This window comes from Melanerpes formicivorus, unplaced genomic scaffold (genome assembly GCF_026170545.1).
Source record: "Melanerpes formicivorus ecotype bairdi unplaced genomic scaffold, bMelFor1.0.p_v2 SCAF_158, whole genome shotgun sequence".
Taxonomy (NCBI): Eukaryota; Metazoa; Chordata; class Aves; order Piciformes; family Picidae; genus Melanerpes; species Melanerpes formicivorus.
In genome coordinates this window covers 198,109-220,736 of record NW_027142510.1, presented here as the reverse complement: position 1 = coordinate 220,736, position 22,628 = coordinate 198,109, and the positions used below count along the sequence as shown (strand labels likewise).

Here is a 22,628-nt window from a genome sequence, read left to right as displayed (position 1 = left end):
AATCACAACCCCACGCCCCCACCCCACTAAAAACCAGTGGATGCCCCCTCCTCAACACCCGCCCCCCCCCAAAGACACCCCCCCCCCAGCCCCCTCCCCACACTCGAACAGAAATGGAGCTAAAGGCACTGAAGTGCTTGGAAACCACAGCAGGAGCTCTGTGGCTGCTGCTCTCTGCTGCCTTCCTCTAACACCTGTAGGAACTTTCGCTTCTTCTCCAGTCTGAAACAACATCGACAGCCCCAGGGGGCACAGCCGAGGGGGGCACACAGACTGGGGAGGGGGCAACACAGAGCTGGGAGGAGGAGACCTTAAGGAGAGGGTGGGGAGGAACTGCTGCTTGCTTTGATTTTGTCTTGACTCCTTAATCCACCTCCCTCCTCTCTGTGCTGACTCCAAAGGGAGAAATCAAAAGGGGGGACGGGGGGTGTGGGGTGTGAAATAAAGGCCCCCACCCCCCCCCAGCAGCAAAACAGCTTCCCCCAGCCCAGAAAAAAAGAGGAACCCCTCCCCCCAAAAGAAAAACCCACACCCAAAACACAAAGCCCCAAAATCACAACAGTAGCTTGGTGTCGGTTTGGTTTTCGTCACTTTAGTGTAGGATCAAAGGGTACAGAGAGCTGTTAGAGGTCAGCAGGAGCCGGCAGGGGAGGGGCCCGCAGGGGAGGGGCCGGCAGGGGAGGGGCCCGCAGGGGAGGGGCCGGCAGGGGAGGGGCCCGCAGGGGAGCCACAGGACCCTGCCCCAGGCACGGAGGCTGCAGGCAGCAGGGCAAGGAGGAAGTTTGCTTCCCTCTGCTTCAGTTCTTTAACCCCTCCCCACCCCCACCTCCCTTCCCCCTTGAAGGTGCTGAGGGGGCTGGGGTCGATGACAGCGCAGTGGCAGCCCCCTGCCCCCATGCAGGTGAGATCCAGCCCCCCCTTCCCCCCCCCAGCCAGCAGCTGGCTGAGGAGGGAGCTCAGACTGGGCCTGAGCCCTGGGAGCTGCTCTGCACCTGCTGAGGAAGGGGAAGGGCAGCAGGGGCCCAGCCTGAGCTGGGCAGGAAGGGGAGGGGGTGCTGGTGGGTGGCAGCAGCATCCCCAGGAACAGCCCCCTGAGACTCACCACCAGCAGCTCAGTCCAGGAAGGATTCAGCAGCAGTTTTCCCCTCAGGGATTTCCTTCCCCACGGCTCTGCCACCCAGAGAGCTGCCGGCACCAATCCTGCCCAGGGCACAGGCAGAGCCCCACGGTGCTGGCAGCCTTGGCCTTGTGCTGAGCTCACCCCGAGGCTTCCTTCTGCCTTCTCTTGTTCCTCTGCCAAACAAAAAGCTCTTCCTTCTCTTTCTCCTCCTCTTCCTCCCCCTCCGGGGGCACGCTGCCAGCTGGGGCCCCCAGCGTGGCCACCCCGGGGCCTGAGGCCACCCTGGGTTAGTGCAAGTGACAAAAGGACCTCTGGCAGGAGCCAGGGAGGGGCTGGGGCACCGCGGGGGTGGTGGAGCCTGGCCAGGAGGCTGCAGCCAGCGGCTCCCAGCAGACACAAAAGCAGCAACATTCAAACAGGGCAAGAAAGGGAAAACAACCCAAAAAAGAGGTGGCTCTTGCTGTGAGGTCTCCACCGGCACTGCTGGCCCTGCCCTGGCACTGCCCTGGAGATGTCCTCCCTGGTCTCCACCAGCACTGCTGGCCCTGCCCTGCCCTGGAGATGTCCTCCCTGGTCACCACCAGCACCACTGGCCCTGGCCCTGCCCTGGAGATGTTCTCCCTGCTCCCCAGGGTCTCGAGGGACTTCCCCTCTGGCGCAGCACAGCCCAGACCCAGCCCTGTGGTGCCAGTGCCAGGCTCAGCAGGGTGGCAGTGGGCTGGGAGAAGTCATTCTCCCATCCTCATCCCCTCGGGAGGAAGGCCACTGCCCCTCCTGGCAGACACTGGGCTGGGGTCATGTCCCCACATGGGGAAGAGCAGCAGGCAGCGACCCAACCTTGGGGCTCCGTGGGCACAGGGCAGCAGGTCCGGGCTCTGCCTCTCCTTTCCTGTACAGCAGCAGCCAAACCCCTGCCCTCCTCCAGCTCCTGCCCTCAGGCCAGGGCGGGCAGGAAGGGTCAGGGGGTGGCGGTGGGTGGCTGCCCACCGCTGCCACCCAGTCCGGGGGGCACCGACGCAGCCGGCAGGGCACAGGGAGCCAGGCTGGGTGGCACCGTCCAGGGCCTCCTCGCAGCTCCTTGCCCCTGCCCGGGAGGAGGGAGGGAGGCAGGAAGGGGGAGCCTGGGCCGGCGCCGGCAGCCGCAGCGGCAGCCCAGGGCTCCGTGCCGACTATTTACAGGGCTGGCAGCCCGGGGCGTGCCGGCGCCTAGGTGCTGGGGCTGGCGCTCTGGCGGGCGCGGATGAAGGCCATGCCGTGGGTACGGAAATGTGTCTTGAGGTTGAGCTGGCTGTCGAAGCCGCGGCCGCACACCTTGCAGCACAGTTTGCCGTCGGCCGCCGGCTCGGCGCCGCCCTCCAGGGGGCTCCTGGGCCCCGGCTCCTCCGGCTCGGCGGCGCCCTTCTTCTTCTTGTGGGTGATGAAGCGATGCCGGTTGAGGGAGACCTGGGAGGTGAAGCAGAGGCCGCACTCGCGGCACTGCTGGGAGCTGTCGTCAGTCCGGTGCTGGGGGATGTGCTGCTGGAAGTCTGCGGCGCTGCTGGCCAGGTAGCCGCACTTGCGGCAGCGGAAGGGAGCCCTGCGCTCGCCCCTGGGCGTCTTGGCCGGGGGCGTGGTGCTGTCCGGCTCCTCGCTGCAGGAGTCGCCCTCGTCCGAGGACAGCTTCCGCTTGCGGCCGGGCACCTGCAGGAGGCGCCGGTTAGCTCCCGGGGGCGCTGCAGCAACTCCGGGCCCGGCACAGCCTGCCCCTGGCACAGCCTGCCCCAGGCATGGCACAGCCTGCCCCCGGCACAGCCTGCCCCTGGCATGGCACAGCCTGCCCCAGGCACAGCTCTGCCCCCTGGCACAGCCTGCCCCAGGCACAGCCTGCCCCAGACATGGCACAGCCTGCCCCCTGGCACAGCTCTGCCCCTGCCAGCAGCCCTGGCCCAGGGGATCCCACAGCAGCCTCTGACTGCAGAGAATCCCTGACTGGGTTGGGCTGGAAGGGACCCCAAAGCTCAGCCAGCTCCAGCCCCCTGCCATGGGCAGGGACCCCTCCCACCAGCCCAGGCTGCTCAAGGCCTCATCCAGCCTGGCCTGGAACACCTCCAGGCAGGAGGCAGCCACAGCCTCCCTGGGCAGCCTGTGCCAGGCTCTCCCCAGCCTCACTGCCAAGAATTTCTTCCTCCTCTCCACTCTCAGTCTCCTCTCTCCCAGCTCAGAGCCATTGTTCCTCGTCCTGGCACTCCCAGCCCTTGTCCAAAGCCCCTCCCCAGCTCTCCTGGAGCCCCTTCAGGTACTGGAAGCTGCTCTAAGGTCTCCCTGGAGCCTTCTCCTCCCCAGGCTGAACAGCCCCAGCTCCCAGCCTGTCCCCACAGGGAGGTTCTGCAGCCTCTGCTCATCTTGGCCTCTCTGGACCTGCTCCAACACTTCAGTGACTGACTTCAGCCCCAGCAGCCTGGGACAGCTCTGAAGGCAGCTCAAGGCTCCCAGCAGAGGGCACAAGGCTAAGCCAAACAAGCTCAGTCCTTGCCACAGCCACACCTCCAGCCCCTTGTGCCCCCTTGTGCCCCGGAGGGACCCCCAGGGCCTGGTACCTGCACGGCGCCAGTCCCCATGCGGGCGATGACAACCTCCTGGCTCTTGGCCTGGTCGGTCACCTTGATCCCATGCCGCACCTGGATGTGCCTCTCCAGGATGAGTCTGCTGCTGAAGGTCCTTTTGCCTTCTGTGCAGTACCTGCAGGGTCAGAGCAGAGAGGGGATGAAGGTCCACAGCCAGCAGCTGAGTCCTGGGCCTGCCCCAGCACGGTTGAGCTCCTGGTTGCCCTGGGAAGTTGGTTCTGTCTGCCTGACCCCTCAACTCCAGCCACAATCTGCTCATCCAGGCTCCTCCAGAGGGGAAAACACCCTGAAGGCCTTCCTGGCAGCTCCTCCTTCCCAGACACTGGTTCCATCCCCATCATGGTATTGCTTGGGTAGGAGAAGACCTCCAAGGTCATCCAGGCCAACATCAACCCAACCCTCCTGTGGCCACTGCACCCTGGCCCCAGGTTTCATCAACACCTCCAGGGGTGGGGACTCCACCACCTCCCTGGGCAGCCTGTGCCAGGCCCTGACACAAACTGTTCCTCATGGCCAACCTGAACCTCCCCTGGTGCACCTGGAGGCCATTTCCTCTCCTTCTATCACCTGAGACTAGGGAGAAGAGCTCAGCCCTCATCCCTACCTCCCTCCAACCATCTGTAGCTTTAACCACCCTGGGCCCTACCAGCACAGCTTGACGGGGGGGCCACCAAGGTCTCCCCAGCAGGAAGCAGACCCTGCTCTGGGCAGAGGGTGCTGAGGGTACCTGCAGGGGTAGACTCTCTTGATCCCTTCGTGGTTGACCCTGACGTGGCGGCGCAGGCTGGGGGCAGAGCAGAAGGAGCGCTCGCAGAGGTGGCAGGGGAACTTCTTCACCGACTGCAAAGAGAGAGCCAGGTGGGCACCAGGCCTCAGCAGGGCCTCTGCAGCTCCTGCACAAGCTGCACCTGGGAAGCCAGAGCAGATCTCTTCCTCTCCTAGCCCATCCCCCACACGTTTGGGTAAGGAGCAGCTGAGCTCTGCTGTCCACATCTCTGCTCCCCAAAACTTCAACCACAGCGGAGCTGGGGGAGGAGGTCCAGATGCAGCAGATCATGGAATCATGCAGTGGGTTGGGCTGGAGAGGACCCCAAAGCTCAGCCAGCTCCAACCCCTGCCATGGGCAGGGACACCTCCACCAGCCCAGCTTGCTCAAGGCCTCATCCAGCCTGGCCTTGAACACCTCCAGGGAGGAAGCAGCCACAACCCCCTTGGGCAGCCTGTGCCAGGCTCTCCCTACCCTCACTCTCAAGAATTTCTTCCTCATCTCCAGTCTCAGTCTCCTTTGTCCCAGCTCAAAGCCACTGTCCCTTGGCCTGGCACTCCCAGCCCCTGTCCAAAGTCCCTCTCCAGTCTCCCTGGAGCCTTCTCTTCTCCAGGCTGAACAGCCCCAATGCTCCCAGCCTGTCCCCACAGGGAGGTTCTGCAGCCCTCTGCTCATCTTGGCCTCTCTGGACCTGCTCCAACACTTCAGTGACTGACTTCAGCCCCAGCAGCCTGGGACAGCTCTGGAGGCAGCCCAAGGCTTGCTCTGCTGTTTCTTCCACGCCCTCCTTGCCTGCACCAGGCGCCCTTCAAGGTCCCTTCCAACCAGACGCATTCCTTCAGCTCCTGGCAGGCTGCTCTGAGGCGCCAGTGAGGAACCCAGAGGTGCTCCCTGCTGCTCTGTGCCATCCCCAAGGAGACCTGGAGGCGCTGAGGCTCTCTGCTCACCTTGCCGTGGTCCTTCTTCATGTGTGCCACGTACTCGTCCCGCTCGGGGAACCAGGAGTGGCAGACGCCGCAGGTCCAGCCGCTGCCCTTGGGCCTGCCCCCCGCCTTGCGCGCGAAGCGACTGCGCTTGGCCTTGCGCAGCTCCGGGGAGCTGGGGGGGTCGTCCTCCTCCGTGGAGGAGGAGGACTCCTCCGAGGCCTTGGACACTGGAGTCTCCACAGGCTCCTGCTTCGGGGTCAGCAGGATGGTTGCCTTCTTTGCCAGGTCCTCCTTGGGCTTCTGGGGCTGGTGAGTGTTCTGCAGGGCCGAGAGCAGGCTCTTGGCAGCTGCCTCGTGCCACAGAGGCCCAGACTGGCTTGGGTTGGAAGGGACCTCAGTATCAGCCAGCTCCAACCCCCTGCCACGGGCAGGGACCCCTCCCACCAGCCCAGGCTGCTCAAGGACTCATCCAGCCTGGCCTTGAGCAGCTTCAGGGAGGAGGCAGCCACAGCCTCCCTGGGCAACCTGTGCCAGGCTCTCCCCAGCCTCACTGTGCAGAACTTCCTCCTGACATCCAACCTAAATCTCCCCTGCTTCAGTTTCAAGCCACTGCTCCTCATCCTATCAGCCCAAGCCCTTCCAAACAGTCCCTGCCCAGCTCTCCTGGAGCCCCTTCAGGTACTGGAAGGCTGCTCTGAGGTTTCCCTGGAGCCTTCTCTCCTCCAGCCTGAACAACTCCAACTCCCTCAGTCTGTCCCCATGGCAGAGGGTCTCCAGCCCTCTGCTGATCCTCGTGGCCTCCTCTGGACCCTCTCCAGCAGCTCCACATCTCTCTCATGACCTGGCAGTTCTCAGAAGCTCCTGGTGAGGGACACTTCCCAGCTGTGAGCAGGGAGGGACAGTGCAGAGGGGCAGCCCCCTGGGGTTACCTTGAGGTGCTCCAGCATCGTGCGCTTCTGGGCAAAGAGCAGAGGGCAGTCAGGGCACTTGAAGACGCTGACTCGCTGGTTGAGAAGGTGCTGGTCGAAGTGGGAGGAGAGCAGAGGCTTGTGGGTGAAGACTGTGTCACACATGGCACACTTGTAAATCATCCTGTGGGAGGGAAGAGCACCAGGGCTGCTTGCCATATGCAGGGGGTGGCTGGAAGAAGCCTTCCAGCAATCCCCAGCCCAGTCTGACCCACAGCGAAGGATGGGAAAGGGAAAAGGAGCTGAGTGCAGCTCCCCCCCACCCCCTCCCCCCCCTGAGGCTGCTCCCAGATCTTGAATCAGAATCATGGAATCACCTTGGCTGGAAGAGATCTTGAAGCTCATGGAGTCCCAGCCCTGACCCAGCACTGCCAGGGCACTGCCAGGGCACTGCCAGGGCACTGCCAGGGCACCGCCAGGCCAGGGCCCACATCCTCCTGGGCTTTGAAACCCCTCCAGGGATGGGGACTCCACCACTGCCCAGGGCAGCCTGGGCCAGGCCTGGACAAGCCTCAAGGGGCAGAAACTGTTCCTCATGGCCGAGCTGAACCTCCCCTGGGGCAACCTGAGGCCACTGCCTGGTGAGGTCTGTCAGGACCCAGCCCACCAGGCCACTCACTTGGACTGCTGGTTGCTGAAGCCGGGGTGCTGGGTGTAGACGTGGGCATGGGCACTGGGGGCCGACTTGAAAGCCATGGGGCAGATGGGGCACTTGTGGAACACCTCGCAGTGGGAGGTCTGGATGTGGGACTTGATGGAGTTGACTCCTCCGAAGACCACGGCGCAGCTGGGACACCTGAGGGCAGCAGGAGAGCAGTGAGGGACCAGAGGCTGAGGGGAGCTCAGCCCCACTGCAGGCACCAGAGAACCAAAGGGACCTCCAGGCATAGCCAGTTCCAAGGCCCTGCCATGGCCAGGGACACCTCACCCCAGGGCAGGTTGCTCACAGCCACCTCCAGCCTGGCTGCAAACACCTCCAGGGCTGAGGCTTCCAGCACCTCCCTGGGCAGCCTGTGCCAGGCTCTCACCACCCTCCTGGGGAACAACTTCTTCCTCACAGCCAATCTGAATCTCCCCACTTCCAGTTTTGCTCCATGCCCCCAAGTCCCTGACACCCCAAAAAGTCCCTCCCCAGCCTTCTTGTACCACCCTTCAGATACTGAACACATCAAGATGCATCAGGAGCTAACAGCAGAGAGAAACCAGAGCACAAGGACCCAGGATCTGCTCCTGTCCCAGCAGACACCAGGATCCAAACCAGTTCTGGGAGGGCTCCAGCTGGGAGCAATGAGTCCTGCCCAGTGCTAGTGGATCCAGGCCCCAGACAGCTCACCAGGAGGAGGAGGGAGGGGACTGTGGAGTGTGCTGCTGCCAGCCAGGACTGAGGGGCCAGAATCAGTCATGGAATGATTTGGGCTGGAAGGGACCTTTAAGCTCACCAGGTCCAACCATCAACCCAGCAGCACCAAGCCTGGTGCTAAACCATGGCCCCCAGCACCATGTCTACAGCTCTCTGAAAACCCTCCAGGATGAGGACTCCTTCGCTGCCCTGGGCAGCCTGGGCCAGGCCTTGGCAACCCTTACAGTGAAGAAGTTTCTGCTAATCTCCAGCTCAAACCTCCCCTGGGGCAACCTGAGGCCATTTCCTCTTGTCCTGTCCCTTGTTCCTTGGGAGCAGAGCCCAACCCCACCTGGCTCCAGCCCCCTCTCAGGGAGCTGCAGAGAGCACTGAGGTCTCCCTCAGCCTCCTGCAGGCTGAACCCCCCCAGCTCCCTCAGCTGCTCCTCAGCCCCAGAGGCTCTCCAGATCCTAAGGTGCCAGGAGGAGGAAGGTTCCTAGATTGATGGAATGGTTTGGGTTGCAAGGGGCCACAAAGATCACCCAGGTCCAACCCCCCTGGGGCCAGAGGGCTGGGAGCCAGTGAAGGGCTGCAGCTGCCCCTCAGCCCTGCGCCGCAGCTGCCCTTCAGCCCTGTGCTGCAGCTGCCCCTCAGCCCTGCTGCAGCTGCCCCTCAGCCCTGCTGCAGCTGCCCTTCAGCCCTGTGCCGCAGCTGCCCCTCAGCCCTGTGCCGCAGCTGCCCCTCAGCCCTGCGCCGCAGCTGCCCTTCAGCCCTGCGCCGCAGCTGCCCCTCAGCCCTGCGCCGCAGCTGCCCCTCAGCCCTGCGCCGCAGCTGCCCCTCAGCCCTGCTGCAGCTGCCCTTCAGCCCTGTGCCGCAGCTGCCCCTCAGCCCTGTGCCGCAGCTGCCCTTCAGCCCTGCGCCGCAGCTGCCCCTCAGCCCTGTGCTGCAGCTGCCCTTCAGCCCTGCGCCGCAGCTGCCCTTCAGCCCTGTGCCGCAGCTGCCCTTCAGCCCTGCGCCGCAGCTGCCCCTCAGCCCTGCGCCGCAGCTGCCCCTCAGCCCTGCTGCAGCTGCCCCTCAGCCCTGTGCCGCAGCTGCCCCTCAGCCCTGTGCTGCAGCTGCCCCTCAGCCCTGTGCCGCAGCTGCCCCTCAGCCCTGTGCTGCAGCTGCCCCTCAGCCCTGTGCCGCAGCTGCCCCTCAGCCCTGTGCTGCAGCTGCCCCTCAGCCCTGTGCCGCAGCTGCCCCTCAGCCCTGTGCTGCAGCTGCCCCTCAGCCCTGCTGCAGCTGCCCCTCAGCCCTGCGCCGCAGCTGCCCCTCAGCCCTGTGCCGCAGCTGCCCCTCAGCCCTGCTGCAGCTGCCCCTCAGCCCTGCGCCGCAGCTGCCCCTCAGCCCTGTGCCGCAGCTGCCCCTCAGCCCTGCTGCAGCTGCCCCTCAGCCCTGCGCCGCAGCTGCCCCTCAGCCCTGTGCCGCAGCTGCCCCTCAGCCCTGTGCCGCAGCAGGCACAGACTCCTGCCCCGTGTGCAGCACGGGAAGCCGGCACGGCCCCGGGGCTGCGGCCTGGGTGCTGGGTGCCCCCAGGGGGCCTACCTGTAGCCCACCCTGCGGGAGAAGTGCAGGCAGGACTCCTTCAGGTGAGCCTCGAAGTTGGCCAGCAGGAAGTTGCCGCCGCACTCGGGGCAGACGTGGGGAGGGCGATTCTTGTGCATCCGCTGGTGGGCGCTGAAGCTGCAGCGGTTGGCCATGATCATGGGACAGGTGCTGCAGACCTGGGGGTGGGGGAGAAGAGCACCACAGAAGCTCAGCCTGGCATCTCCCCACCCCTCCCCCCCAGCAGAGGGACCTGCGGCGCCCAGGGCAGCCCTGGGCCAGGCCTCCGAGCAGGAAGCTCTGCAGCAGCACCTGGGGATCCTCTGCTCTGATCCCCACCCTGGCTGCAGGAGCAGCTCCCAAGCAACAGTCACCAGGAAACACCAAGGTCCTCCTGAGGGAGGGCAGCCAAGGGGGCTGAAGGTCTCTGGAGGAAGGGGAAGGTGAGGCCACAGCGCAGGGAGGACCTCTGTGACCTCCTCAGCCTCATCCTGCTGGATGCTGCCTGCCCTGACCAGGATCTCCAGGTGGAAATAACCTCCCCCAGAACCCCCCCCCAGCTTCTCCAGCCTCCATTTGTGCTCTACACAGGGAAGCAGCAGTCACAGCTGCCAACAGGCAGGGCCCAGGGCTCAGGGGCACCTCACAGCCTGGCTCCTCACCTCGGGGCAGCTCCATCACCTGTCCACAACCAACCTGCCCCCCACCCCACCAGTGCCTCCTGGGCATGAACCCAACCCCAGCTCCTATCCTCTTCCTCCTGCAGGAGGCTTCAGTCCAGGGGACTTGGGTGTGCAGCAGCAGGCACTGCTTAGGTCATGGCTGAGAGGCAGGGAAGGGAAGGGCTGGGCTGGGTTGGAAGAGACCTTTGAGACCATGGAGAACAACCCTGACCCCTTCACTGCCAGGTCAGCACCACACCATGGCCTCAGCACCACACACACCGTGGCCTCAGCACCACACCATGGCACCAAACCATGGCCCTCAGCACCACACCATGGCCTCTGGGGACACACTGGGGAGCTTGGTGAGCCTCACCCCACTGCCCTCGCCCCACTACCCTCACCCCACCTATCCTCCTGCGACCCTGAGGCCACTTTGCTGCCAGCCCCCCCCCACCTACCGTGCTGCTGGCGCTGCCCGCGGCCGTGGCCTGCTGGAAGTGCGCCGCCAGCCCTGCCTTGTCCTTGCACTGCTCCTTGCACTCCAAGCACCTGAAGCAGCTGTAGCTGCTCTGCTCGGCGCTGCCGCTCAAGGGCAGGACCGGGAGCTCCTGCGCCGCGCCGGCCGCGCTCAGGGCCTCCTGCGCCGCGCCACCGGCGCCGGCCTTGCCGGCGGGCAGGGAGGCGAGGGACAGCAGCGGGGTGATGTCCGGCTGGCCGATCATCTGCTCCAGGGCGATGGGCCGCATCACCAGGTGCGAGCACTGCATCACCAGGCCCTTGTCCTTGTGCTCGCGGGCGTGCAGCAGCAGGCTGCACTTGTTGAAGAAGACCAAGCGCTTGGTGCAGTGGTTGCAGGTGACCTCCACCCGCATGCTGCGGCGGTCGTAGTGCCGCGCCAGGCTCTTCTCCAGCGCGAAGGCGTCGCCGCACTCCAGGCAGCGGTAGCCGAAGGGCGGCAGGGCCAGGCCGGCGTCGGCCGGGGGGCTGAGGTTGGGCTTGTAGGTGGGCAGCAGGTTCTTGCTGTTGAGGATCTTGTTGAAGGCCTCCACCAGGCTGGACTGGCTGCGGGAGATGACGGTGCCGGCGACGGCGGGGGAAGGCTTCTGCGGCTGCACCATCACCACCGCGGTGCCATTGACCTTCTGGGGGGCGCCGGCGGAGCTCTGCGGCGCGGGGCTGGCGTTGGGCCTGGCGTCGGCCTTGGGCAGGGCCTGCGGCACCAGGTTGATGATGTTCTTGGCCACGGCCTTGCCCGGCTTGGCCGGCAGCACCACAGACTTCTGCTGGGCCACGCTGGCGGCGATCAGCATGGCACTGCTGGCGCTCTGGATGGTGGAGACCGGCAGGACGGTGCCCTTCAGCTTGGTGCCGTTGCCCAGCTGGACGCTGACGATCTTGGGGCCCTCCATGGTTTTCAGGGGGCTGGAGAGCTCTGCTTTGTCCCTGGGCACCTCCAGCGCGATGCCTTCCTCCCTCTCCGCTGCCGAGCAGCCGGCGGCCTCCAGAGCGGTCTGCTGAGAGCTCTGCTCGCCTGGGCCCTTGCTGGGAGCCGGCTCCGAGTCCGAGGAGACCCTGGTGACGGTCCGGGTGATGCTGCCACAGGAGGTCTTGATGGTTTTAATCCTCACCTTCAGGGGCCGTGAGGCATTGGAATGGGAATTGTTGCTGTTGTCTTCCTCCTCCTCCTCCTCCTCCTCCTCCTCCTCCTCCTCAGCACTGGACATACTCTGGGGGCTTCCCACCGACTTCTCCAGAACTTCCTGCTCCTCCTTGAGGGTGATGGTGTCCAGCTGCTTGGGAGGAGTGGGGAGCCTGGGGCTCTGCACCACGGGTGAGGAAGGCTTGAAGAAGTGCTCCTGGGGGCTGGCCGGCGACCGCTTCACTTCGGGCAGGTTGCTGCCGCTGCCGTCCAGGTTGGCCTCCGAGCCGGGCCAGGAGGCCATGGGGGAATCATCGGTGGAGTAGCGCACGGTGACCGACTTGAGGTGGTCCAAGGGGCTGTCTCCCAGGGCTGCAGCCAAGCCCTTGGGGCTGGCTCCACGTCCGACCTCCTCCGAGTCAGACTCCTCCTTCTTGATGCAGGGGAGGGCGGCTGGGGACCTGCTCGCCCCTCCTGGCTGGCCGCTGCTGAAGGGCTGGGGGAAGGCTGGGGGCAGGCTCTCGGAGCCCTCTCCCATGGGCTCCTTGCAGTCCAGGGAGGGGGTGGGCGATGGGGAGAGCGAGGGCACGGCCAGGGCCTTCTCCTTGGCCTTGCAGTCCCGGGGCCTGTCGATCAGGTTGGCAGCGTTGTCCTCGCTGGGGTCGGGGCTGAAGTGGGAGAAGATGTCCAGGGCCTTGGGGCCCTTCTCCTTGGCCCAGCACTCGCCGTTGGAGGGGGCCACGGCCTCCATGGCCCTGGGGGAGGGGGGCCTGGGGATGTCGGGGGCCCCGAAGCCGTTCTGCAGCAGGCGCGGCCCCAGCAGGTGCCCGTCCTTGGCCTCCAGCTGCTCGGGGCAGACGGTGTTCTTCACGATGACGCTGACGGCGCCCACGTCGGCGTGCGGCAGCCCGTGCTCCGCCGGCCCCGGCTCCCCGGGCGCCGCCTTGACCGGCGCCTCGGCCTCCTCGTGGCCGGAGCGGATGGCATCGTTGGCGTCGATGTCGGGGATGTCGAACGCTGCCAGCAGGTCGTCGAAGTCCGGGGTCTTCATGTCACCCATGGTGGGGGAGGGGGCAGGGGCTGCAAGGGGAGCGGAGGGCGGCGTTAGCGGGGCGCCAGCAGCGGCGCGGAGCCGAGACGGGGATGGGCGCTGGCTGCGCCTCAGCCCCAAGCCAGCCACCAACCCCCCTTGGAAGTCCAGCCTGGAGCCCCCCAGGCGCAGCCCAAGGCTCCCCCTGGCCTCTCCTGCTGCGTCTGGGCGCAGATCAGTGTCTGGTCCCCACCCAGGATGGCAGAGCTCAGGGGGACCCTGGTGCCCTGGCAGAGAGGTCGGAGACGGCAGCCTGGCAAGGAGAGCTCTGCTCCTGCTCCCAGGCCTGGAGCAAGGGCAGAGGATGAGAAACCACCAGGCAGGCCAGAGGGCTGCAGAAGAGCCAAGGCCTGCCCAGGACCTGTCCCTGCCCCCGCAGCAGCAGGGCCTCCCCAAGGCCAGCCCCACAGGAAGGCATCCAGATGGCAGGGAGAGGACTCAGATAAGAGAGCTGGGAGGTGTGGGCTGGCGAGTGAAGGACAAAGGAGCAGGGGAGGCTGAGGGGAGGCACAGCAACAGGTCTGCAAACCTGGCTGTGGGGAGACAAAGGGCACCAGGGAACTGCATCCCTCTGCTGCAGCTGGGAAAGCAATCCCAGGCTTAAGCTGCAGGCAGGGGATGCAGCTTGGGCAGCAGGAGAGGCTCTGAGCCAGGAGGCAAAGCAGGCTGAGGGATGCCCCACGTGCTGCAGAGCAGCTGCAGGGCTGTCTGTCCATCCTGGGGAGCGGATCTACAGGGCTAGCATGGAGAGGAAGGGGGAGGGGGTGGTGACTCCCAACAGCAGGCACCAAAGAGGAACCTTCCTCCCAGGAGCTTTGACCCTGCAGCCCTGGCAGAGCCCTGGCAGAGCCCCTTCCCCAGCTCTTGGTGCTGCTGCAGATGAAGCCAAGGCCAGCAGAGGTCTGCTGCCAGCCTGCTCTCAGCCACTGCAGGACAGGGCACAAAGCTGCTCCTCAGCCAGCAGGGAGTCAGGGAAATGGTGCCCAGGGAGCTAGTGGAGCCCCCAGCCCCTGAACACCTGGAGGCCTCCAAGGGACCTGTGGCCATGGAGCCATGGTCTGGTGGCCACAGTGGTGTTCGGTTGGTGGTCTTGGAGCCCTTCTCCAGCCAAAGCAATTCCATGACTCTGGGATTGCAGCCTGCTCCCCTTGCTCCAAGGGGACCCACAGCCTGGGGAGGGCTCCCTGTGCTGGGAGGGACAGCAGCAAGGCTGCTCCAACCACCAAGAGGGGCAGCAGCTGAGGGAGCAACAGCCCCTGGGACCTCACCCTGGGCACCACTGCTGCCAGAAACAAGGCACAGCTCCAAACCTGCCCAGAGCTCCAGTTTGGCTCAGCAGACACCACAGCAGGGGGACCAGGATGGCACAGAACAGGCCCAGGATGGATGGAGGATGGGGAGGGCTGCATGGGGGGGGGAAATGCAGCAATGGCTTCTTGGCATCTTGGTGCTGGCCAAAGCAGCAGCAGTAAGCAGCCTGGTTTCCATCTCCCCTCTCTCACCTTTGCCCTCTCCACAAAGCAGGGTGGAGGCCAAGGAAGGCTCAGAAGCAGCCCTGGGCCTGCTCCCAGCCCTGCTGGGGGCTCCCAGCCCCCTGCCATGCCCAGCCCAGGCTCTCGGTGCCTCTCCTGCAGACAGCTTAGCCAGGAGGCTTAGGCTGCCTTTATTTTTAACTCTCATCCCAGGTCACCCCTGGAGGACCTCTGGCAGGAGCAGGTCAGGGTCTGTGGGGCACCAAGGCAGCTCAGCTGCCCTAGAAGGACCCTGACATTGCCACTCCAAGTGGGTGACTCCCTTGGCATGGTTTGTGCTGTGCCCACACAGCCCCAGGTGCCACCATGGCCCAGGAAGCTCAGAGGGCAAGCAGCTGCTGGAGCCTCCTTCCGCACTGCAGCCAAAGGAGAGATGGCACAGAGGCACAGGGGGCACAGAGGGCACAGCAGGGCACAGAGGGCACAGGGGGCACAGCAGGGCACAGAGGCACAGCAGGGCACAGGGGGCACAGAGGGCACAGAGGGCACAGAGGCACAGCAGGGCACAGAGTGCACAGAGGGCACAGCAGGGCACAGAGTGCACAGGGGGCACAGAGGCACAGGGGGCACAGAGGCACAGGGGGCACAGAGGGCACAGCAGGGCACAGAGGCACAGCAGGGCACAGAGTGCACAGAGGGCACAGCAGGGCACAGAGGCACAGGGGGCACAGCAGGGCACAGAGTGCACAGGGGGCACAGAGGCACAGGGGGCACAGAGGCACAGGGGGCACAGGGGGGCACAGGGGGCACAGCGGCACAGCAGGGCTCAGGTTGGGAGGGACCTCAGAGCTCATCTGCTCCAACCCCCTGCCATGGGCAGGCTGCTCAGGGCCTCATCCAGCCTGGCCTTGAACACCCCCAGGCAGGAGGCAGCCACAGCCTCCCTGGGCAGCCTGTGCCAGAGGCTCAGCAGCCTCAGACTGGAGAACTTCTCCCTCAGCTGGGACACAGCCTCAGGCTGTGCCAGGGGAGGTTCAGGCTGGAGGTGAGGAGAAAGTTCTTCCCTGAGAGATTGGCCACTGGGATGTGCTGCCCAGGGGGGTGGTGGAGTCCCCAGCCCTGGAGGGGTTCAGGAGGGGATTGGATGTGGCACTGGGTGCCATGGCCTGGCCATGAGGTCTGTGGTGCCAGGTTGGACTGGATGATCTTTGAGGTCTCTTCCAGCCTTGGTGATGCTGTGAGGCTGTGAGGCTGTGACTGTGACACCTCCAGGGCTGGGGCCCAACCACCTCCCTGCACAACCCATCCCAGGGCTTCACCACTCTCATGGGGAAGAACCTCCTCCTCACCTCCAGCCTGAATCTCCCCACCTCCAGCTTCCTTCCATCCCCCCTAGTCCTATCACTGCCTGAGGTCCTGAGCAGTCCCTCCCCAGCCCCCCTGCAGCCCCCTGCAGATCCTGGAAGGCCACAAGGAGGTCACCTCGGAGCCTTCTCTCCTCCAGGCTGAAGACCTTGCTGCTGGCAGCACCCAGAGGCTTCCCCTGGCACCCTTCTGGCACAGGGCAGCATCTGCCAAGGCCCCCAGGCCCCCAGAGCTGGGCCTGGCAGAGGGCTCAGGGCAGAGAGGCCGTGGGCAGGGCTGGGACTATTTCAAGGGCTTTGCTATTTTTAAAGGCTGCTTTTCCTGTTTGCCTTCCTGAGCCCTCAGCAGGGCCTGGCTGCAGGGCCTGCACCAACACCAGAGGGGGAAAGGAAAGGGAGAAAGGCCCCAGAGCAGCTCCAGGCTGAGCCTCCACAAGCTGCCCCTGGAGCTAAGCTGGGCTTAGCCCAGCACCCAGGCCTGGCAGCCAGGGCCCCACGTGGTGGGCAGGGATTAGCTCCTGAGGCACAGAGGAAGCCTCTGACAAAGCCTTGTGCCCAGAGCTGCTGCTGCCCCCCAGGCCCCAAGCCACCCCCAGAGGAAAACCATTCCCTGAGCAGAGGCTGCCCCCCCCCCCCCCCCCCCCGGACCCCCAGGACTCCAACTCAGTGCCCACAGCTCTGCCTGGGCCCCACCTCCCATCCTCAGCTGGCTGGGAAGTGACCCCCCCAGACCCCTGCAAAGCCTCAGCCCTTTGTGCCCAGGGTGGCAACAACTGCTGGGAGGAGCTGGGGGGCGGCTGTCAGCCTCCCCCCACTGCAGCTGACCTGCAGAGGCCTTTGTGAAAGGGAGGAGCAGGGGGGGATGGGAGGGGGGCAAAGCCCCCAGGAGCAATCTCCCTTCACCCTCCCCAGCCCCTGGCACCTGGTGGGGGGAGAGCAGCAGACCCTCTCTCAGTTGCTTGGGCATCTCTTCCCTTCCCCCCCCCTGCTGCCACCCCACACAGCACTGCTGCAGCCGGCAGCTGCTGCCAGGGAGGGATCTGCCCTGGCATGGAGGCAGCCATGGAGCAGGCACCAGGCCTGGCCCTGCCCTCAGCCCTGCAGCCCCCCAAGGAGTGCAGCCCAGGGGCTGTGGGGCTGCTGCCCCCATTGGGGTGCTGGGAGGCCAAGGAGCAGCTTCCCTTGGGTTTGGGCCCCCCTGGGTCGCTTGGGCAAGCCTGGCAGGGGAGCAGGCTCCCAAGGAGGTGCTCTGGGGAGGTGGCTGAGCTGCTCCCCGCCACCATCAGTGCCCTGCCCCAAGGAGGGAGGCAGAGCTCCTTCCCCCAGCAAGCTGAGGCCGAGCTGGGGCTGCCCAGGGCCACACAGAACAGCAACAGCCCCAGAGGGCAGCGAAGCCAAAACCCAACCAAGGGCCCGGGGGGGGGCTCTGGGGGGCAGGGCCAGGCTGAGCAGCCCTGCAGGACTCCCTGCTTGGAGCTGAGTGCTTTGGGCCTCTCTGCAGCCCCAGGCAGCACTTCCCCCCTTGGGGAGGCCTGGAAGGTCCCACAGCAGGCTCCCACTCTTGGGCTCTGCTCCACGTGGGGACAGAGGCACAGGGGAGGCGAAAGGCAGGCAGGGGCTGCAGCCCAGGATGGCCTCAGGGCCACTGGCTGGGGGGGAGAAAGCCTCCAAGGTCATCCAGACCAACAACCCAGCCCCAGCATGGCCACCAAACCCTGCCCCATGGCCCCAAACCGTGTCCCATGGCCACCAAACCATGGCCTATGGCCCCAAACCGTGCCCCATGGCCCCAAACCCTGCCCCATGCCACCAAACCCAGCCCCACCATGGCCACCAAACCCTGCTCCATGCCACCAAACCCAGCCCCATGGCCCCAAACCCTGCCCCACCATGCCCAAGGGAGGAGCACAGGTGGGGCACAGGCACCCCCCAACCCTCCTGGGCTCCCTGCCCACCCCCTGCACTTGTCCCACGCTCCTCCACGATCCCAAATCCTGCCCAGCCCTGCCCTGCCCAGTCCTGCTCTGCTGGGGCAGGCTGAGGGGCAGGGCTGGGGGTCCAGCAGCAGTGCCCCCCACACCCAGTGCTGCCTCCTGCCCCCCAGACCCAGCACCTCCCCAGCACCTCCCCAGCTCCCTAGGGACAAAGCATCAGCTCCCAGCCACAGCATGGAGGAGGAGCTGGAAAGGGCCTCTGAGCATCCTGCCCAGGGGCACACCCAGGGCACACCCAGAGGGGTTCAGAAAGTCTCCAGAGGAGACTCCAGAACCCCTCAGGGCAGCCTGCTGCAGGCTCCAGCAGCCTCACACCAAGCAACTTTCTCCTCCTGCCCAGGAGGAACCTCCTGGGCTCCACTTTGTGGCCCCCTGGCCCAGCCCTGGGCACCCCTGCCAGGATCCCAGCCCTGGGCACCTCTGCCAGGTTGCTCTTCTTCTCCCTCCCAGTGTCCTGCTGTGTCCTGTCCACCACCCCTCAGCCTCCTGGGGGCCTTCAGCCTCCTTCCTCTCTGCCTCACAAGTGACCAGAGCAAAGCCAGAGCCCCTGGGGGTCAGGGGTGGGGCTGGCTCTCTGGGACGTGGCTCAATGCCTGTGATGGTCCTGGGAGGTCACTTCCAGCTGAAGCAGCTCGGGGAGCCCTGGGGAGCCCTGGGGACCCCTCAGACCACGGAGGGCTCAGCCCTGCTCTGCAGCAGCAAGAGGGAAACCATCCCCAGCTGTCCCTGCCAGGAGCTGTGGGGGAGGAAAGGAGGAGAGAGGAACTCCTGGGGGGCAGGAGAGGGCTGCTGCTCCCCCAGGCACAGCAGGCTGCTCCCCCAGGCTGCTCCCCCAGGCTGCTCCCCCAGGCCGCCGTTTGTCCCGGGTGGGTGTCTGTCAGAGGCAGCAGAGCTGGAACCAGCTGAGGGGGGAGAGGGGGAGAGGGGGAGGGGGGGGGGAGGGGGAGAGGGGGAGGGGGGGGAGGGGGGGGAGGGGGGGGGAGAGGGGGGGAGGGAGAGGGGGGGGAGGGAGAGGGGGGGGAGGGAGAGGTCTCTCGCCGCAAGCAGCTGCCCCCTGCCGCGATCCCGAGAGCCAGGCTCAGGGATTTCACCGACTCCGAGAGCTGCTTCCCGAGGGGAGCGAGCAGCAACTCCTGCCCCAGCCCCACAGCAGCTGCGAAGCCGAGGAGCGGAGCCCCGGAGCCCAGCAGCCGGCTCGGCGCCCCCGGCCCCGCCGCCCCCCGGCCGGGCGCTGGCAGGGATTAGGCTGCCGGGCGCGGAAGGGAATTAAACCTTCGCCATCTGCTGACTGCTGGAGCGACCAAAACGGCGGCCAGGGGTCCCCGCGGCTGGCGGGGGGCAGCAGAAAGAAGAAATCAACTTTCCCCAGGCTGGGAAATGGTCTCCGGAGCTGCCGGCGGCAGAGAGCGACCTCGGGAGCCGCAGGGAGGGAGGGAGGGAGGAAGGGAGGAAGGGAGGCTGCCCCGGGGGGCCGGGAGTTACCCCAGGGGGGCCGGGAGTTACCCCAGGGGGGCCGGGAGCTGCCCCGGGGGGGCCGGGAGCTGCCCCGGGGGGGCAGGGACCCACCCCGCTGAGCGAGGGGCGGCAGTGCCCAGCGGCTGTTTCGGGGAGGAAGGAGCAGGAGCCGCAGCCAGGGGCTCAGAGTGACCTTGGCCTCCCCCAGGGTCACTTCCACCCCCGGAGGAGCAGCCCCCGGTGCCCTCCAGCCCGGGGCCTGTGCTGCTCCATCCCGGGCTGAGGGGGCTGGATGCCGAGGGAACCTCACCCAGGTTCCTCTGGCGACAAGGGAGAGAAACTCTGCCGTGCAGGATGCCAGGGAAGGCAGCAGAGCTCCAGGGCAGGCTACCAGGGCCCCCACTTGCTTGCTGCCAGGTGTCAGCAGCCTCCTCAATAGCTGTCATCAATAATCACCATTGCCATTGCATCATCCTCCTCTGTGTGACACCCAGAGGGGGGCTCAGCCCCCTGAGAAGGGACACCCATGGAGAGTACCTGAGCAGCAGGACCCCAGGAGGGCCCAGCTGGGGAGGAACAAACCCAACCCAAAGCTGCTGGGAGCTCCAGGAGCTGGGGGGAGAGCTCCAGGGGCTGCTGTGTGCTCCAGGAGCTGGTGGATGGAGCTCCTGCTCCACACCAGCATCACTTCTGCATCAGCTGGAGCCCTGTGGTGCTGTGCTGGGCTAGAGTGAGCCCAGCTGGGGGGCAGAGCTGGCTGTGGGGCTGAGCTCAGCAGCAGAGGTGCTGGCAGAGCTCCTCCTGGCCAGGAACCCCCCAGGGAAGAGGCTCTGGGCTGAGTCCTGCCAGCAGGGCCACATGTGGGGTGAGGCTTTTCTCTCTCCCTTCTCTCTCCTCCTCAGACACACTAAAAATACTCTGAGGCAGCTGCTGCCACCAAGGCTCCACTCTCAGCCCCGAGCCAGGGGGCTGGCAAACTCCTCTCTCCCCTCTCCCCTTCTGGGAGAGCCTCTTTGAATCAAAACCACTGTGGGGAGATAACCACAGCCCCCTCCCTCCCCCACCCTGCTCCCCCCGGGGCTGCTGGGCACCAGCAGGCAGCAGGAAGGTGAAGAACCTTGCAGGAGCAGAGGCTAAGGAATGGGAGAGCAGAAGTTGGGTTTGAAGGCAAACAGCACCAAGCCTCTCCCCCTCCCCCTCTCCCCCTCCCCAGCCCCCAGGCTCTGGAGGAAGTGGCTGAGAGCTACAAGAAGTTCTCTGCTGAAATGCTTCACACCCCAGGGAGTCCTCTCCTGGCCCCTTAGCCTCCTCCTCCTCTCCCAGACCTCAGCACCCCCTCCCCAGCCCAGGGCTATCTCACTGCCCCCAGACCCAAAGCAGGTCAGAGTCCCCTGAGGAGGGGCAGCAGGAGGCTGCTGTTGGCCGTTCCCAGTCTGCTCCCTGGGGGAGGCCAGGGTGGGCCTAGGGCCTGACTCAGGCCAGCACCTGGAGCCAGGCCAGGCCCCATCCCCCCAGCAGCCCCCCAGGCAGACAGGATCCAGACCCACAGCAGCTGCAGGAGGCCACCGCAGGGTCCCTGCCAGGTTCCCCCCGAGCCCTAAACCACTCAGCAGCCACAGGACCTCTCCCCAGGACGTGTGGGGGGTGATGAAAGACCCCCAGGCTCTCCAACACCATCCCGGGGCACCTGCAGACCCTAAAGGGGATCTGGAGAGCTCAGAGCTCCACCAGCTCCTTCCTTCCTCTCTCGACCTCTCCTCAGAAGCTGGAGGCACAAGGAAATCCTCCCAGGGCCTGAGGCCCCCAGACAAGGCTCAGCTTCACCTGCAGGAGATGCTCAGCTCAGCACCCGGGGGGGCTCCAGCCAGCCCTTCCCTGAGCCCTGTGCTGGGGGCAGGGGGCTGCCCCCACCGCCCCCGGGGGAAGGCAGCTCCGTCCCAGGAGCTCCGGAAGGGAATCAACAACCCCAAAGCCCAGGGCCGGGATCAAGCCCTTGCAGGAGCCGGGGGGGGGACACGAGCAGCTCTTGCCCCCTCCCAGCAATGGCAGCGACTGCCCCCAAAGGCTGCGGGTGGGCACCGCCAGCTCCTCCACTGCCGGGGAGGGAGAGAGGCACGACCGGAGAGGGGGGCACGGCCATGGAGGGGGGCACGGCCACTGTGCCCCCAGCCCCCAAGCATCAAACCGCCCAGGCCCCCGGACAGAGAGGTGCTCAGCACCCCCCGGAGCCGCTGAGCACCAGGAGGGATCCTCCGCCCCGAATTCCCGACGGGAACGGCAGGGACGCTTCCCCCCCCCCCCGCCCCGCTCCAGCACGACCGTTAGGCCTGCGGCCCCCCCCCCGGGAGCCGCCGAGGGAGGGCGGACAGAACGCCCGGGAGAGGGGGAGGGTGTCCGTGACCCCACCCCGGAGGGGGAAGGGGCTGCCCGTGACCCCACCCCGAGGCACGCAGCGGGACGGGGCCGCCCCCCACGGCCAGCCCCGCGCTGCGGCGCGGCACGGCGAGAGGCCTGCAGGGGGAGCGGGGCAGGACCCCACGGCTCGACCCCGTGCTGCGCGGGCCCCGCTCACCGGGGGGCACCCCGGACGGCGCCGGGGGGACCCGGAGCCCCCCTCCCCTGCCAGCTCCCCGCGGGGCCGCGCAGTGCCCGCCGTCCCGGCACTACCTGCAGCAGCGGCGGGGGGCAGCCGACTCCCGCCCAGGCCCCTCGGCGGCGCCGCTTCTCCTCCGCCACTTCCTGCTTGCTCGCGCCCCCCCGCCCTCCGCCGCCGGCCGCGGCGCTCCCGCCCCCCCGCTCCCACCCCGCGCCACGCCATTGGCGGAGCCGCCCGCTGCTCACCGCCCGGGGCATCGCGATTGGTCGATCGCTGTGTCGCTCTCGGGTGGTCGCGGCGCCTCGCACTCGCTGTTGGCCGAAAGGGAAACAACTCCGCTGGCCGGGGCCCGCCCGCCCGCGGCCTGCGATCATTGGGGGGCGGAGATGCCCGTCAATCCTTAGCCCCGCCCACATCGGTGCCCCGGCTTCCTATTGGTGGTTAGCGGTAAATCGCCCGCGGAGCAGCCCCGCTCCTTATTGGCTGGAGGTTTTGTTCATCAAGGGGCCCCGCCTCCTCCCGCTTTTCATTGGTCCAGTGACGCTGCCCTTCAAGCACAGACTCTCGTAGCTATTGGCCAGGGGCACTGACTCTCAGGCCCTCTCCCAGAGGTTGTTTTCTCTTGAGCGAGGCACCTGTCACGCAGGGCCGGGCCCCGCTCCGCCGCCAGTCCTGTTGGTCCGAAGCGCTCAGCGGCTGCTCAGCCTGCTCCTCCCCTTTGCTGGCGGCACCGGTACTCAGGGGGCTGCGCGCCTGGCCCGTGAGGCACAAGGCTCAGTCCCATTGGTGAAGATCCCTGCCCCTCAGCCCCGCCCCTGTCTCTCTGCTCCCCCATTGGCTGCCCAGCCCGCCAGGCCGCCATGACACAGCCACGCCAGACCTGGCGGCCACTCACCACTGAACGCTCACCCCATTGGCCAGCTCACAGGCACGCCTGAACCGACGTCATCCCTCCCCTCCCCTCACTGATTGGCTGATGCCGCTGCCCATCAACCACCCAGGCTCAGCCCTTCCGCCCTCGCTTGTAAACATCCTGCAGCCGCGGGG

At 66.4% G+C, this 22,628-nt stretch overlaps 1 protein-coding gene across 3 annotated transcripts; it reads right to left on the bottom strand.

Moving 5' to 3' along the window:
• Positions 1 to 89: 89 nt before the first annotated feature.
• Positions 90 to 22,364, bottom strand: ZNF687 (zinc finger protein 687). 3 transcript variants are annotated; one of them, XM_068168779.1, is made up of 9 exons: positions 21,827 to 22,364; positions 10,430 to 12,690; positions 9,307 to 9,485; positions 7,003 to 7,179; positions 6,345 to 6,507; positions 5,437 to 5,733; positions 4,451 to 4,563; positions 3,697 to 3,838; positions 90 to 2,800 (listed from the first exon to the last, which is right to left on the bottom strand). In XM_068168779.1, the coding sequence occupies exons 2-9, from the start codon at positions 12,668 to 12,670 to the stop codon at positions 2,327 to 2,329; spliced, it is 3,786 nt and encodes a 1,261-aa protein (XP_068024880.1). In that variant the 5' UTR covers positions 12,671 to 12,690; positions 21,827 to 22,364; the 3' UTR covers positions 90 to 2,326. The 3 variants fall into 3 exon arrangements, with proteins under 3 accessions (XP_068024880.1, XP_068024879.1, XP_068024881.1); XM_068168778.1 differs by lacking the exon at positions 21,827 to 22,364 and adding an exon at positions 21,653 to 21,749; XM_068168780.1 differs by lacking the exons at positions 5,437 to 5,733; positions 21,827 to 22,364 and adding an exon at positions 21,653 to 21,749.
• Positions 22,365 to 22,628: the final 264 nt, after the last annotated feature.